Genomic DNA, 14,484 nt, shown 5'->3' with positions numbered 1-14,484 from the left:
GGTGGGTATCATGTACATTGCTCCAGTAATGGATATACTCAAGGCCTTGACTTCACCACAATGCAATACATGAATGTAGCAAATTGCACTTGCAATCCATGAATATATACAAATAAAAATAATTAAATTAAAAATCCTCTCCTATTTAAAATCCTCCAGTATAGCTGGGCATGGTGGCTCATGCCTGTAGTCCCAGCTACTTGGGAGGCTGAGGTGGAAGGATGGCTTGACCCCAAGAGGTGGAGGGTTGCAGTGAGCCAAGATTGTGCCACTGCACTCCAGCCTGTATGACAGAGACCCTGTCTCCAAAAAATAAAAATAAATAAAAATCCTCCAGTAGCTTCCCACTGTCTTGTCCAAACTCCTTAACCTAACAGGGCCTTGCATCCTTTATTATCCTTCTAGAATCCTTCCTACCACCCCATTCTTATGCTGTACTTTAAGCTCCAGTAATCCTGAACCTGCATGGATTCCCCTACCTCAGTTCCTCACCTCTTACCTAGATCAAGTTTATTTCTCCACTTGCTTCTATTAATCAGTTGGCTTAGCCAGCATTTCCAGCACAGCTGAAACACACCCACATACTTTTTAACCAGATGACAGCTGCTCACTGAAAAGCAGGTAATCAATAAATATTTGTTAATAAGTAGAATACACAAAAAAGCAAGTCCTGTATTTTTTAAAGTTTTATTTTAGTATTTTATTTCCTAGGATCCTTACTGCTTTTAAAGTAGTCTAAGTTAGTGCCAATAATTGCCATTTTAAATGGCAGGTTCTCTGCAACAACCAAATGATTTAACAACCATCAAACTTTTTTTGTTTTTTTTTTTTTGAGACGGAGTCTCGCTCTGACGCCCAGGCTGGGGTTCACTGGCGCAATCTTGGCTCACTGCAACCTCTGCCTCCCAGGTTCAAGCAATTCTCCTGCCTCAGGCTCCCGAGTAGCTGGGACTACAGGCGTGTACCACCATGCCCAGCTAATTTTTGTATTTTTAGTAGAGACACGGTTTCACCATGTTGGCTAGGCTGGTCTCGAACTCCTGACCTCAGTTGTTCCACCTGCCTCAGCCTCCCAAAGGCTGGGATTATAGGCATGAGCCACCATGCTTGGCCTGTCAAACTTTTAGGTCAATGCAGCAAAGAATATTAAAAATTTGGAAAAAGTGCTTACAGGAGCCAGGTGCTTATGCCTGTAATCCCAGCACTTTGGGAGGCCAAGGTCAACACAGTCTTTTGAAGTAGACCTGGCAGTTATTCAAATAAGGAAAGCAGCCTAGATATCGATCTGCCCCCCTCTCCTTACAGATGCCAAGTTGCTGGGATTTTTGTTTTTTAAGGTTAAATTCAACAGATTATTTATTAAGAATATAAGTAAAACTAAACTTGATGCCTTACTGAACTATCCTTAGAGCCTACACACACTATTATGTTTATCTCTGTTTTTTCTAAACTTACATCTCTTTCTATAGTGGCTGTTGAGCCAACTCTGTGGGAGAACTGAGGCAGGTAACTGACCCCATGTGAGGGTCATCTGAGGTAGAAGAGGTGACTGAGACAGATGTTCAATGGCTTCTGTAATTTAAGCAGCACAGAGTCCATTCCTGACTAGCTCATGTTTTTCCCAGTGTTACACAATTTTGTTCTGAAAAACATATTTTCCCCCAATTCTTCATTCTTCTATAAGAAATCAGGTATAATACCTGCTCCTGTTTGGGAGCAACTTAAGGAGTCTGCTCCTCCAACCCCCACAAAATTTTGCAAAGATTGTACAAATGATCCAATAAGGGAATATTTCTCAAATTTTAGTATGCACCAGAACCACCTGGCAGAGTAGCCGGAAATATTTATTTGTAGGCCTCACCCCAGAATTTCTTATTCAGTAGGGGAGAAGTGGAGATTTGAGGTTTTAAATTTCCAGCAAATTCCCAGATGATGCTGAAGCTGATATGGGGACTTCATTTTGAGAATCTTAATTTGGGAACCACAGCAACAAGGGAGTCTATAACACTGACTTCATTAATTTTGCTCTTTAGCAAATATTTAGTGGCTTCTATGTGTACGACAGACTATTCAGACTTTGGTCTTTAGGCTCCCAGACTTCATGAAATATACGGAAAACAAAAAGACAGACAGGAACTGTAACAAAAGGCAGTATTGGAAAATCACAGGTGAATGATCAAGCGCTGAAACTTCAAATCTTAAAAGGGAGTCCAAGCAGGGATGCTGACCTCCCCTCCCTCCTGGAATGCCTAGAATAAGTGGCATCTAAACTGAACCTCCAAAGAATGATCCTGACACATGAAATGATTCCCAGCAGAAGAAACCAACAGGGTAGGGTGTCAAGGGTGCGAAAACGCAGGGCAGGTTTAAGGAACCACTTCTGTGGGTAGAGGTGTGGCAGGAGCTGGAGCTGGGACTAGAGTCAAATCCCAGCAAAGATGAATCCCAGACATTTTTGCATGGAGCACTCTTCTCAGGGCCCAGCTGTGGGAAGACTGGGACAACTGCATGGGGACACTTTAGGAAGCCATGAAAAGAGACTAAAGCAGAGGAAGCAGCAGTGAGGCTGTGCACAGATCCCTTTTTCCAAGAATGAGGAGTGAGGAGAGGTGATGACATGGAACCATCATCCAGAAAGCTTTCTCAGCAGCCAGGGAGATTTTAGGCTCACTCTCCTAAGAAAAGTGCTATCTTTTCCTCAAAAGGAGTTATCTATCACCCTCCTTTTCTATATAACTAGCCTCCAATAATATTTTTAATGTTCTTAAAAGATTTAAGAAAAATTGGTATTCCCTTGACTGTCAATATTCCTAATGCAACAAAAACTGAGAGCAGCCCATGTCCAGAAATCTGCGCAGCTCCCTTAACACATTAGTGTTCCATGCCAGCAGTATGTATTCATGTCATCTGGGTGCCATCATCCACACTAACCCACACTTTGTGGTACTATGGTAAGAGCATCAAATTTGGAGTCAGAAAACCTGAATTCTGGAAAGCTAGCCTCATGCAGATGGATAATAATCCAATGATCTATTTCTTTATCTACAAAAGTACGAGAATAGCTACTCTTGCCGGGCGTGGTGGCTCACGCCTATAATCCCAGCACTTTGGGAGTCCAAGGCGGGTAGATCACAAGGTCAGGAGTTCGAGACCAGCCTGGCCAATATAGCAAAACCCCATCTCTACTAAAAATACAAAAATTAGCTGGGCGTGGTAGCAGGCGCCTGTAATCCCAGCTACTCAGGAGGCTGAGGCAGGAGAATCGCTTGAACCCGGGAGGCGGAGGTTGCAGTGAGTCGAGATCACGCCACTGCACTCCAGTCTGGGCAACAGAGTGAGAATCCATCTCAAAAACAAAAAAAAACAACAAAAAAAAAGAATATCTACCCTCGCAGGATTATTATTACAAGTAAACACATTTATTTAGAATTTACTAAGTACTAGATTCCATACTATGTACTGTGAATAATCTCATTTAATTAAGCAAGATGATCTATATCAAAGTTAAGTGCTAGAGTCATTAACAATTATTACTACACCATTCAAAAGGGATTGTAATTCACAAAACTATAGGAAACTTAAATTTTGAGCTGACAGTCTGGTAAACTGGTAAAAGGAATTTTTATTTCTTTTGGGGGAGGACATCCAACCAAGTTGTCCGGGTTTATAAAAACTACAGTATTGGCAGGTATCCAGACCAAAAAGCCAATCTTTTATGCTTTCATCAGACCCCAAAATATTCTTATATAAATCCGGTCTCCTCTTATTCCCCCTCCCCACAAATAACCATATGTCACTAATTCTTTTCAGTGTCACAATGGGAAATACTCGAAGGATATTACTTTGAATTTAAGAACTTAAAAGCAAATTTTCTTCATGACAAATGGTTGTAAATCCAGCAATCTTCTTTCTCTCGGTTTAAGAAAGTAAGACAAACATTTAGGTAGCATAACAAACTGGATTTACTAAAAACTTAAGAATAAATTTTCTTCATGATTCAGAGGTACAAAATCAGCACTTTACTTTTTCTAAGAGTTAAGAAATTTAAAAAATTAAGAAATTCAACAAGACAACTCTCAATATGTAATAAACTTGGCAGTAATGCATTTCACGGCCTGAAATTCTTGAATCTCTATGTCCCAAGGAAGACAGAGCCCTTCATACCTCTCCTGGTGCAAACGCATTGAGCCAGAATAGTTAAGAGAATGCACCTTCTCCAGAAAGATTAGATGCTGAATGTCAGGGTCTGGCTGCAAAGCAGGCAGAAAAAGTTCATTTTGATGCTTTTTAAACTAGATCTTGTCTTCATTACAACCTCACAGCCAGAGCCAACAGAATCAGTCCTCCAGGGGGCAGGTAGGCAGGAGAGGGAACCAGGTTAGGGTGGACATTTCATATTGTCACTCTTTCATTTAAAAGAAAAAAATATATATGAATATGAACATCTAGAAGTCTGAAAGGAGAAAGTTACAGAACAACAGTGTGCAGCCTAAACTCAACAATGTCTATGACCTTGGACAAGTTATTTGCCTCTATCTTCTCACCTCTAAAACTTCACAGGTATGTTATAAAGACCAGACAAAATATCATATAGAAAGCTCTTACTGGTACATGGTAAGCACTCAACAAAATCTTTTTTCCCCACTAACCGTAACAAGAAAGAAGAAACTTTATGGAATGATTGGAATGCAGGTATAGTCTTCAAAAATGGTAAGCATTTCGGCCGGGCGCGGTGGCTCATGCCTGTAATCCCAGCGCTTTGCGAGGCCAAGACGGGCAGATCACGAGGTCAGAAGATCGAGACCATCCTAGCTAACACGGTGAAACCCCGTCTCTACTACAAATACAAAAAATTAGCCGGGCGTGGTGGCGGGTGCCTGTGGTTCCAGCTACTCGGGAGGCTGAGGCAGGAGAATGGTGTGAACCTGGGAGGCAGAGCTTGCACTGAGCCGAGATCGTGCCACTGCACTCCAGCCTGGGCGAAAGAGCGAGACTCCGTCTCCAAAAAAAAAAAAAAAAAAAAGTAAGCATTTCTAGGCCAGGTGCAGTGGCTCACACCTGTGATCCCAGCATTTTGGGAGGCCGGGGCAGACCAATCACTTTAGCTCATGAGTTCAAGACCAGTTTGGGCAACATGGTGAAACCCTGTGTCTACAAAAAAATAAAAATAAAAATAAAAAAAATAGGCCGGGCGCGGTGGCTCAAGCCTGTAATCCCAGCACTTTGGGAGGCCGAGACGGGCGGATCACGAGGTCAGGAGATCGAGACCATCCTGGCTAACACGGTGAAACCCCGTCTCTACTAAAAAAATACAAAAAAAACTAGCCGGGCGAGGTGGCGGGCGCCTGTAGTCCCAGCTACTCGGGAGGCTGTGGCAGGAGAATGGCGTGAACCCGGGAGGCGGAGCTTGCAGTGAGCTGAGATCCGGCCACTGCACTCCAGCCTGGGTGACAGAGCAAGACTCCGTCTCAAAAAAAAAAAAAAAAAAAAAAAATAAGGTAAGCATTTCTATTGATGAAATGGAAGAGTAGGGCATTTGAGGCAAAACGTAGAAGATAAGCGTGAAACCCAGGGATGGGTTTTATAAAGAGCTGTAGGCCTGCCTACTAGGTTTGATTGGAATATGTTAGAGTAAGAAGTGGAGTGGAGTCATTTTAGGGAGAATCTTTGAAGGCCAAGCTAGAGTCTAGAATTTCATTTACACAATGGGCACAAGCAACTGTTTCTGAGGGGGAAAGTTGCATGATGAGTGTTCTCTCATGAGGAGTTAAGCTGCCTGATGTCAAGTGGAGAGATGGTTATCATGAACCTGCACCTCTGTTATTACACAGTTCTCTAAATATGGGAGGTTGGGTTTTGTTGTATTTCAACATTCCTCTTTAATAGAGAAAAAAATACAACTTCATACAATACATGAACTGATTCTGAGGAATGTGATAACTTAATTTTGCAGGTGAAAATCTGAAAAAGAGAAAGAGGAAGGGGGGGTGTGTGTGTGTTGGTGGTGAATGCTAAAGCCATGAGAGGCTGAAGGGCTTGTCTTCTTATGCCAGGAGCCTTCGTGTGATAAAGCCATCGCTCTCGTATCTCAATGAGGTTTTTTTTTTTTTTTTTAACACACTTATTTACTGACCCATAAATCTCTACAAACTATAAATCTCTATAAACTATAAATTTATGACCATCCTTTTTATTTTAAACTATATGTAACTATTTATATTTACATATAAATATATAACTATATATTTATTTTAAACTATACATTTATATCCCTATAAATTTATAAACTATAAATCTCTACAAACTATTTTACCTAAATAGACCAGACTCATTTTAATATCATATTCTCCTTAGCGAGAACTCCAAATCTCATTCTGTGGTACACCTCCTGAAATTTTTAGGACCCAGTGTGGAAAGTAACTTGAAACCAGCCAAAATGCAGAAACAACTCCAGAAAAATCATAGCACTATCAGGCACAGACAATACATAAATAAATTCATATCAGAGGCATTGAAAACTCAATACAGGACTGGCAAGGTAGCTCACACCTGTAATCCCAACAATTTGGGAAGTGAAGGCGGGAGGATCATTTGAGGCCAGGAGTTCAACCCAGCCTGAGCAACATGATGAGACTCTGTCTCTACAAAAAATTTAAAAATTAGCCAGAAATGGTATAGTCCCAGCTACTTGGGAGGCTGAGGCGGGAGGACAGCTTGAGCCAGGACTTCAAGGCTGCGGTGAGTCGTGATTCTGCCACTGCACTCTAGCCTGGGCAACAGAGGGAGACACTGTCTCTTAAAACAAAAACAAAAAACCCAATACAGTTTCAGAGGAGCATTTTGCCAATATTTAGAGATTATGTGCTAGGAAAGATTATACCGAGAAGAGTAAAAAGGGCACCCTTGCAGGAATGTACAAAATTAAATCAGCGGATAGAAATTATATGTTATCAAAAATATGTGATAATCTGAACTACAAATACCAAACAAAATACAAAACCAGGAATGGGAATTAAAGAAAGGTTTTGTGTGTGTGTGTGTGCGTGTGTGTTTTATCAAAATTCTCCTAGGGTTGTTTAAAATGCAATCGGTCCATTTGTTCTGAAGGATGCTGACAAATGTGTAATTCTCCTGAGGTCCACCATACTTGAAAGTTAATTCACCCTTTCTCAATTCCTCAGCATGGGTGGTTTTCTGTTACAGAAATACCAACACTAAACTTGTGCAACTCCTAAACCACAATATTTAAAAATAAGAAAGTTACTGGAGCTAAATTAGGAGACAAGGGTCACACTAAAAAAAATTAATTTTAAAGCTACCACACAAAACACGAAGTTTACCCCTTTCAAAGGGATTTCCTTGAGAAAAAGCGTATGAGATAAAATATCAGGGGCACATGGCGATTTTTTTAAATTTAAACTTTACGTGGTCCAGAGAGGACAGTTAAGATTTCCTGTGTGTAGGCTCCACCCTTCTCCCGCGAGCAGTTTTACAACCTTCCTCAGCCCTTTCAGAATAACAGCCTTTTGTTATGGGTGGGCCTAGGGGTGCGCTCCTCCCTCATACCTTCTTCTATCTTCTCCTAGTTTTGCATTTTTTCTGAGACTACCAGGCGTGGGCTGGCGGGGGAGTGGTGCTGGTTTTCGGCTGACGATCCGGGTGGGTGCTTTCCCCCGAGGCGGGATGACACAATGAAGCAGGGAGTCCGGGCCAGGGGAAGAGGAGGAGCACGCAGTGAATTCTCCGACCCGAAAACCCAGAGGCCCCTCACACAGACCTAGATAATGAACGCCCCCCCATCCCAACTTCTCTATTCACTACTTGCAAGCGCCCCCAGCTTAAGTTTTGAAAAAAGCAAATTTGACTGCCGAAGAGTTCAAGAGGAATGAACCGAAGAGACACAGAGCCGTTCCCCAGAGCGAAGAGAGCTTCCTCTGAGCTAACTGCCAGAGGAATGCGGCACAGCCCAGCAAATGTTTAAAATCACGTCCTGTTCTGCCTCTTGTTTTCCAGAAAAGTGTCATTACTGTCAACTATTTCACAAGACAAATAAACCAATGAATGAAATATATCCTCCCCCCTCTTCCCAATGAAAACATTCTAGGGCTGAGCGGCTTCCTTCCTTCCTCCTCACAGGAACCACATTTGCAGCACTGAGAAGAGTTAAAATAAGAAACACACAGTCCTCGAATACTACTTTTTTACAGCGCGAGAGCCATTCCCAGCCTACTACTGACTCCAAGGGCTTCCAAACGGAAGGAGTTCTGCTTTCAGTTAGCAACCTTTTTTCACGTACAAGCTCTGAGACACTGCTGGCCAGGGCCTGCTGGCTGGGCAGGGACAGCTGAGGGCTGCAGGGGCCGCAGGGAAAACAAACAGCACACTGGTGCACACGCAGGCTCCTGCTCTCCCTAAAAATATGTTCAGTAAAATATTGGACTCATTCAATTATTTAAGCCTGAAACAGACTCCAAGAAACCTGTAATTGATCCAACTAATCCAACCCATAGCACTGAAATGACAATAACTGGCTTTCATTAGAAATTACAAAGCCCACTAAATGGGAAGCGTCTTCCCAACACATCAGAAAAATTAAAATTAAGCTTCTGAATAAAAAACTAATTTACCGAAGGCTTAGGAACAAAAAGACCACTCCCTCCTCCCCTCTGCTATTGTTCTACAGGACTGGGTCTGAGCAGTGCACTTTACACCTTTAAAGCTTCCCAGAGGTAAGAGGCTGGGAGCCAGTGGCGACCCGGAATCAAATGCCTGCATACTAATAAGTCTGTAAGTACTGATCTACTAGGATGTAAAGTTAGCTAAAAGTAAAGAAAACGTGTGTGCAGCAGATATTTGACAACCTAGAAAGCCGAAAGGGTGCTGGAGAGAGAGGGACTCCAAATGGTGGCTCTTCTGGAGAGAAGTATGAGCAACTGCCTTCCCTAAGTCGTGAATGGGGTACCCGCAGCCAACCACAGGGTCTGGGGCCGAGCTGTGAAGCCGCCCGTCTTCATTAGGGTCACGTACCATATGGCACAAATAGAGCCTCCAAGAACCCCCGTTGGCAAGGCCCCAGGACAGGCCCGGCCTTTGGGAGGGGGCTTACCTTGCAGCTGCTTGAATCTGCCTTCCAGCTGGTTGTAGTTGTAAGGCACCTGCCCCGTGTACGCCGGCGACAGTGGCCCGGAGATGCTAGACGTCCTCTGCAATTCCATTATGCCCAGCGTAACGCCCCGGCGGACTGCGCCCTGGAAATCCCGCTCCAGACCCCTCCCACTCCCATCCAACACGCAGCAGCCTCCGCAGCGCTGGGATCCTTAGGCGAACCCCATTCCGGTCTGCAAGTCCAGCAGGGTGATCTGATAGGAAGTTCGCTGCAGAAGAGTCCACCTTAGCCCGGCGAGGAGTTACCACACAGGCATCTAATTTCTTGGTGCTTTCCCTCCTTCCGTGGCCCTTGCCTGGAAGCTCGAAATAAATTACTGAGAAGGAGGAAGAAGCAGAGAGGAGGCGCAGGTTCTACTAAAGAATTCTTAAATATGGCCAATCCTAAGCATGCCACGGTTGCCGAGCCCGGGAGCTCGCGGGCGCAGCGCGCACACCTCCTCCCGGCTGCCCGCGGCGGCCGCCGGTTTGTAATTTTATCAGGAGCCACTCGCCGTGTGCTCGGCGGTGATGTCACCTGATTAGCATAACAGCATTGTAGGAGAAACGCAGGCTGTACCACGAGGAGGGGGGCGGGGGAGCCTGGCCGACCCGGGGCCCCCTGCCGGTCCTGCACGGGCCGTGGTCGCCCCAGCCGCCCGGCAGCCGCCGACTCCGGGCCGGGCCCTGGACTCGCCGCCGGTCCGAGCCTTGGTGGTGCCTTCCCACACACAGCTGCTGGAATTACAATCTTTTGTTGAGCCTCATGTAACGGAAAAGTCTCCGATTACTATCACTTGAAAAGGCGAGCGTGCCCGCCGGACGGCCGGGAGAGTGAGGAGCCCCGAGGGTCCCAGGCCCGCGCGGTTCATTCACTCTCCAGCGTCTGCGGAGGTAACGCGGCCCGCACCTGGGCGCGGGCGACGGCCCCAGTGCGCTGGCGCCAACCACGCGGCGGCGGTGGTCCGGCGCGCCACCGGGAAGAAGTCAGACAAAGTCACTCTCAGGGCGCAGTGCAGGGCCACAGACAGGGGAGGTGTAAGTTCGGGCTCAGTGAAGAATCTCGACTGACTTACGCGGCCATCAGGGGATATTAAGGCGGTGGTTTCCTGGAATAACACGGGCCTATGATAGGAATTCGACGCAAGGAAGATTTATGGGAACACCGATTTGCAAGGCATTGTGGGAAAAAGGTACACAGGTAAACACGGCCGAGATCCCTGACCTGGAGTTGTTTATGATCCGGTGGGGAGATGAGGGAACCGAAACTACCCTCAAATTCCTACTCTGATTTGTAAAACAAGGCCTCTAAATTTGTGGTCCTCCAAAAATTTAAATCTCTCCTTCCCAGCTTCTTCTCCCACCAATCTCAACCAAAAATGAAATCTTCTACATAGAAAAGAGAATCAAAATGTATTCTTGGAAAATCATTTGACTCTAGTTCTCCCCCCTCTCTCCACCCTCCTGTCCCCGCTTTTTCCTCACTACCTAAACAGGCACACAACAAATTACACTTTTGGCATTTCCAGTTTGGAGCCCTGCAGCAATACTCACTGAAGAAGGTAATTTCATTCCTCAGGGATTCCAATCTGCAGTAAAGAGGTGGGCCCCCACCCCAGGTTCACCTCAGTCCCCAGGGCACTTGTAATTGATGTAACTGCATCCTGTCCAGGCTTAGAGTTAAAACAAACCCAGAGCCTTCCTAACTGTTCAATACTGAACAACCCCCAACTCTTTCCAGCCACATAACTAGGTTTTTAATACTTCCACATGTCAGCCTTTGGCTTTTGAAAGCCAGGCCCAACCTGGAGGAGAAGACAACATTTCTTATCATCTAAGATGTAGAACATATTTTAAAGCCCCTAAGTGCTGCCAATTCACAATGCTGATGGGAGGCTAGGCAGGGCATTACAAAACATTTGGTCTTGGAAAAAGCACTTGACTAGGATTCCCAAGACCTAAGTTTCTAGTCCTGGCCAAGCCTCTTCATTACCCTGTGACCTTACAAGAAACCCTGGATTCTTTCTAAACCTCAGCTGTCAGACTGAGTAATAATTAATGCCCACCTCCACAGGGTCACTGAGGAGATGATGTGGAAATGTTCTAAAAATTATCATACTTTCAAAATTAAAGAGTATATTCTTAAAAATGCACCCCTCCTTGCATCCCCCACCCACATACACACACACACCCCCCCCCCCACATCAAGACTACAAAAGAAGTTAAATTGGGAACCGTCTCAATGAAGATCTTTTTAACAAGCCCTTCTTCACAACTAAGTATACTGGTGAAATGGTAAGTCTCTTAAGTGTCCAGCTTTGGCCCTGAAAATGAGATTACAAAGTGCTTTGCCAAATTATAACGTTTTATTTTTAATCTTTGGGCCACTTAATGAAGAAAGGGAGTCACCACTCATTATCTCCCTTTCAGCTTCCTCTAGTATGGGGTAGTACATGAAATACTTTTTAATTAACCAGGTTGCACATAATATGATGGCAGTGGAGCTGGGACGAGTGTAGCCACACTCAATCCTGCAAAGTCAACACTGAATGAACCAGGCAGAGTGAACACATGCAAGTATTAGAAAGGTTTGGACACTGGGGAAGGGTTTAATAACCCCACATTTAATAACCCCATAGGGATCAGAGGTAAGAAATGGAAATCCATTTGGTGTGTTGGGACCAGGGAAGAATAGGACAGATCCCTGATGGCCCATCTGACCACCTCCAGTTCAGCAGTGGGGAGGAGGTAAAGGAAGGCCAGAGGTATTCATTCTTTATTTCTTCAGTGTTTACTGCTCTGTATTTACAATATTTAATGTATGCAAGGCACACTGCCAGGTGTTTTAGAGGATTCAAAAATGACCAGGAGTGTTGCTAGCCAAAGGAAATGGGACAAATGTGCAAACAGTAAAGTACCAAAAGAATACAGTAAGGGCCAGGGGAGGGCAGTTGTAAGAATTCAGAGGACAAGAAGGACACATCTGCCTTCTGGAGGAAGGCAGGTGGGAAGAACTCTAGGAGGGACTGGCATTTTGATCAGACCTTGAAACACATCAACAGGCTGGAACAAGGGAGAAGCCTCCTCTCAAGCAGCACAGTAAAAGCATGGACGCCCAGGAAACAGCACCAGCAAGTGCTGCAGTTTGGCTGGAGGATAAGGAACCGTCAGGCTGGGAGGAAAGCCCCGAAAAGCAAGTTAGAACTAAGATTGGTCTAGAGCCACTGGAGACTTTTGAGCCAAGGGAGTAGAGGGTGTGGGCTGAACTCTAGAGATGATTAATCTGGAAGTGGTATGTAAGAATAGGCAGAAAGGAGAGGAAATGAAGGCAGCAAGGTCAACGGGGTGGTTAGTGCAATAGTCCAGGTCAAAGGAGCAATCAAATGAAAAAGAATGGGCTGACGTAAAAGTTAATCCAAAGGACTTTGGTAACTAACTGTATGTGGGAGGATCAAAGGAAAGGGACAAAGAAGACTCTCGGGGTTTCAGAGCTGGCTAGAGGGGTGCAGGGGACAATTGCACATTTCCTTCTAGACAGGTGGAATCTGAGTTACCTGCAGTACCACTGGGTGACATGTCTGGAGCAGTCAGGGATGTGGAACTAGAGCTCAAAACTGAAGATACAGTCCTGAGTGCAGAGGTGGGAGCTGAGATAGTTGTGGGGTTAAATCTAGGAAAGGAGGTAAGAGGCAAGGGGCTAAGCACGGAGCCCTGGGGGAGGCTTGGGTCTGGGAGGAAGAAGAAAAACCAGTGGAGATGCCAGGGAGTTACAGAATGAAAATCTAAGGAGAGAGACTCAAAGAGGAAAGAGGGTATATGGTCTTGAGTGCTGCAAAACAAACAAACTAAAAGGCATTCAGTGTGCCAATTAGTCGGTCAATTGGGTTAATAAAAGCAAAGGCTAGGTTACAGGGAGTTAGAAAATGAGGAGAGAGGAGGAGGAAGAGGAAGAAGCTATGAAGATGAGACTAGTGAATGAGGGTTATCAGACTCAGGGGAAGATGTTCCAAGGCAGGGCCGAACTGAGCATGTCCTCTGTGCACAGGTTTCAGCCCTAAGTTGGCACAGGTTGGAAAAGGTCAGTGGGAAAATGGCTCAAAGGTATGGATGGAACAAATCAAGTGCTGTGGTCTGACTCAAGTCCAGAGTCAGGGACTCAGGCTTACCCTAATTTCTGAGTGCCAAGGAGCTATGTAATCTTGAGCATGTTTCTCATGTTCCCTGGGCCTCTCAATCTTTGTCCACAAACAAAACAGTGTGGAATCTATGGTCACAAAAAATTCCTTCTGGAATTTTTAGTATTAAATGTATTAGTGATTTGGGTTCACCTTTAGGTCCCAGTTCTAACTGCAGTCCCAGTTATCATCAATCTCCACATAAACTGAAAGGCCATATTAACCAGAACCATCATACTTGGTAGCTTACAGAATGCTTCCATATACATTTTCTCAAGTGACTAACCCTGTGAGGCAGGTGTGGTCTCCAGTTTGCAGCCAAGGTTGAGGTTCACAGAAATACAGTGTCTTGCCCAGGGCCCCAGCTGCTGAGTGGCACAGCCAACACATGGACCCCAGATCCACCAAGTCAGCGTGCTCCCCATCTCCCCACCTCTGCTGTTTCTCCTATATGCTCAGAGTATATCCAGCTTACTATGGGTTCCTAAGCTTTTCTGAAAAATCACATAATAAGTGGTATCACGATTAACCTTAAACCTAAGCAGGCCTCTACACGAACCTCTACAACATTTAGTTTTGAGTCAGGATTAGGCACATGCTCTGCTAGTTCACACAGAGCTTGCTGCTTGCAGGGTTCTGTGGTTCTGAGTGGGCTTTATTAGGTCTTGTTTGGTTTTGTTCCTCTTCTCATACTTGGTGGACCTGTACACTAAGATTCTGTATGACTTAGCATGTGGCAAGGTAAGATTAAGCCTCTGTTTGTTCTAAGAGGCTTTACACAGTCTTGAGGGGAAAGATGGATGCTTTTCCTGCATTACAGCAAGCTCGAGTGGGTGAAACTTTAGATGTTCATTTCCTGAACATCCAGACACTATCAAAGACTCAGTATGTCTGGGAGAGGATGTCCAAAATGTCAAAATGTGATGGGATTTGTTCACATTCAACCTTGGGATTTGAAAAACCAATCCAAGAGCTGGGAAAGAAGTGATGGGAACAGGGAGGGACAGAAAACAACAAAGTTTCACACAGGATGTGTTTTGCCAAATTCTCTGCCGCTTTCTACTGCCATCTCCACAACTGTCTTTCATTCTTCATTGGTGTCAAGTCCCTTGGGATTGGGTGACCACAGCCAGTTAATTACTCCTAAGCATTTCTTTATAGGAAA

The 14,484-nt window shown here is 44.8% G+C and overlaps 1 protein-coding gene across 5 annotated transcripts in view; it reads right to left on the bottom strand.

The window, feature by feature from the left end:
- The window catches only part of SPTBN1 (spectrin beta, non-erythrocytic 1), a 215,097-nt gene that overhangs the window by 103,239 nt on the left and 97,374 nt on the right, over positions 1-14,484 (bottom strand). The window contains exon 1 of one of the 5 annotated variants that reach the window (XM_021924818.2): positions 9,107-10,567. The exons of 3 other annotated variants lie outside the window; for them this stretch is intronic. In XM_021924818.2, coding sequence (XP_021780510.1) covers positions 9,107-9,215 — 109 coding nt within the window. In that variant the 5' untranslated portion in view covers positions 9,216-10,567. Of the gene's footprint in view, positions 1-9,106; positions 10,568-14,484 lie in introns of those variants that run through there. One more of the 5 variants, XM_021924820.2, reaches the window with a different exon arrangement.

Source organism: Papio anubis, chromosome 14 (genome assembly GCF_008728515.1).
Source record: "Papio anubis isolate 15944 chromosome 14, Panubis1.0, whole genome shotgun sequence".
NCBI classification, from domain to species: Eukaryota; Metazoa; Chordata; class Mammalia; order Primates; family Cercopithecidae; genus Papio; species Papio anubis.
The sequence above is the reverse complement of the archived record's forward strand: the minus strand, read 5'-3'. Positions and strand labels throughout refer to the sequence as shown.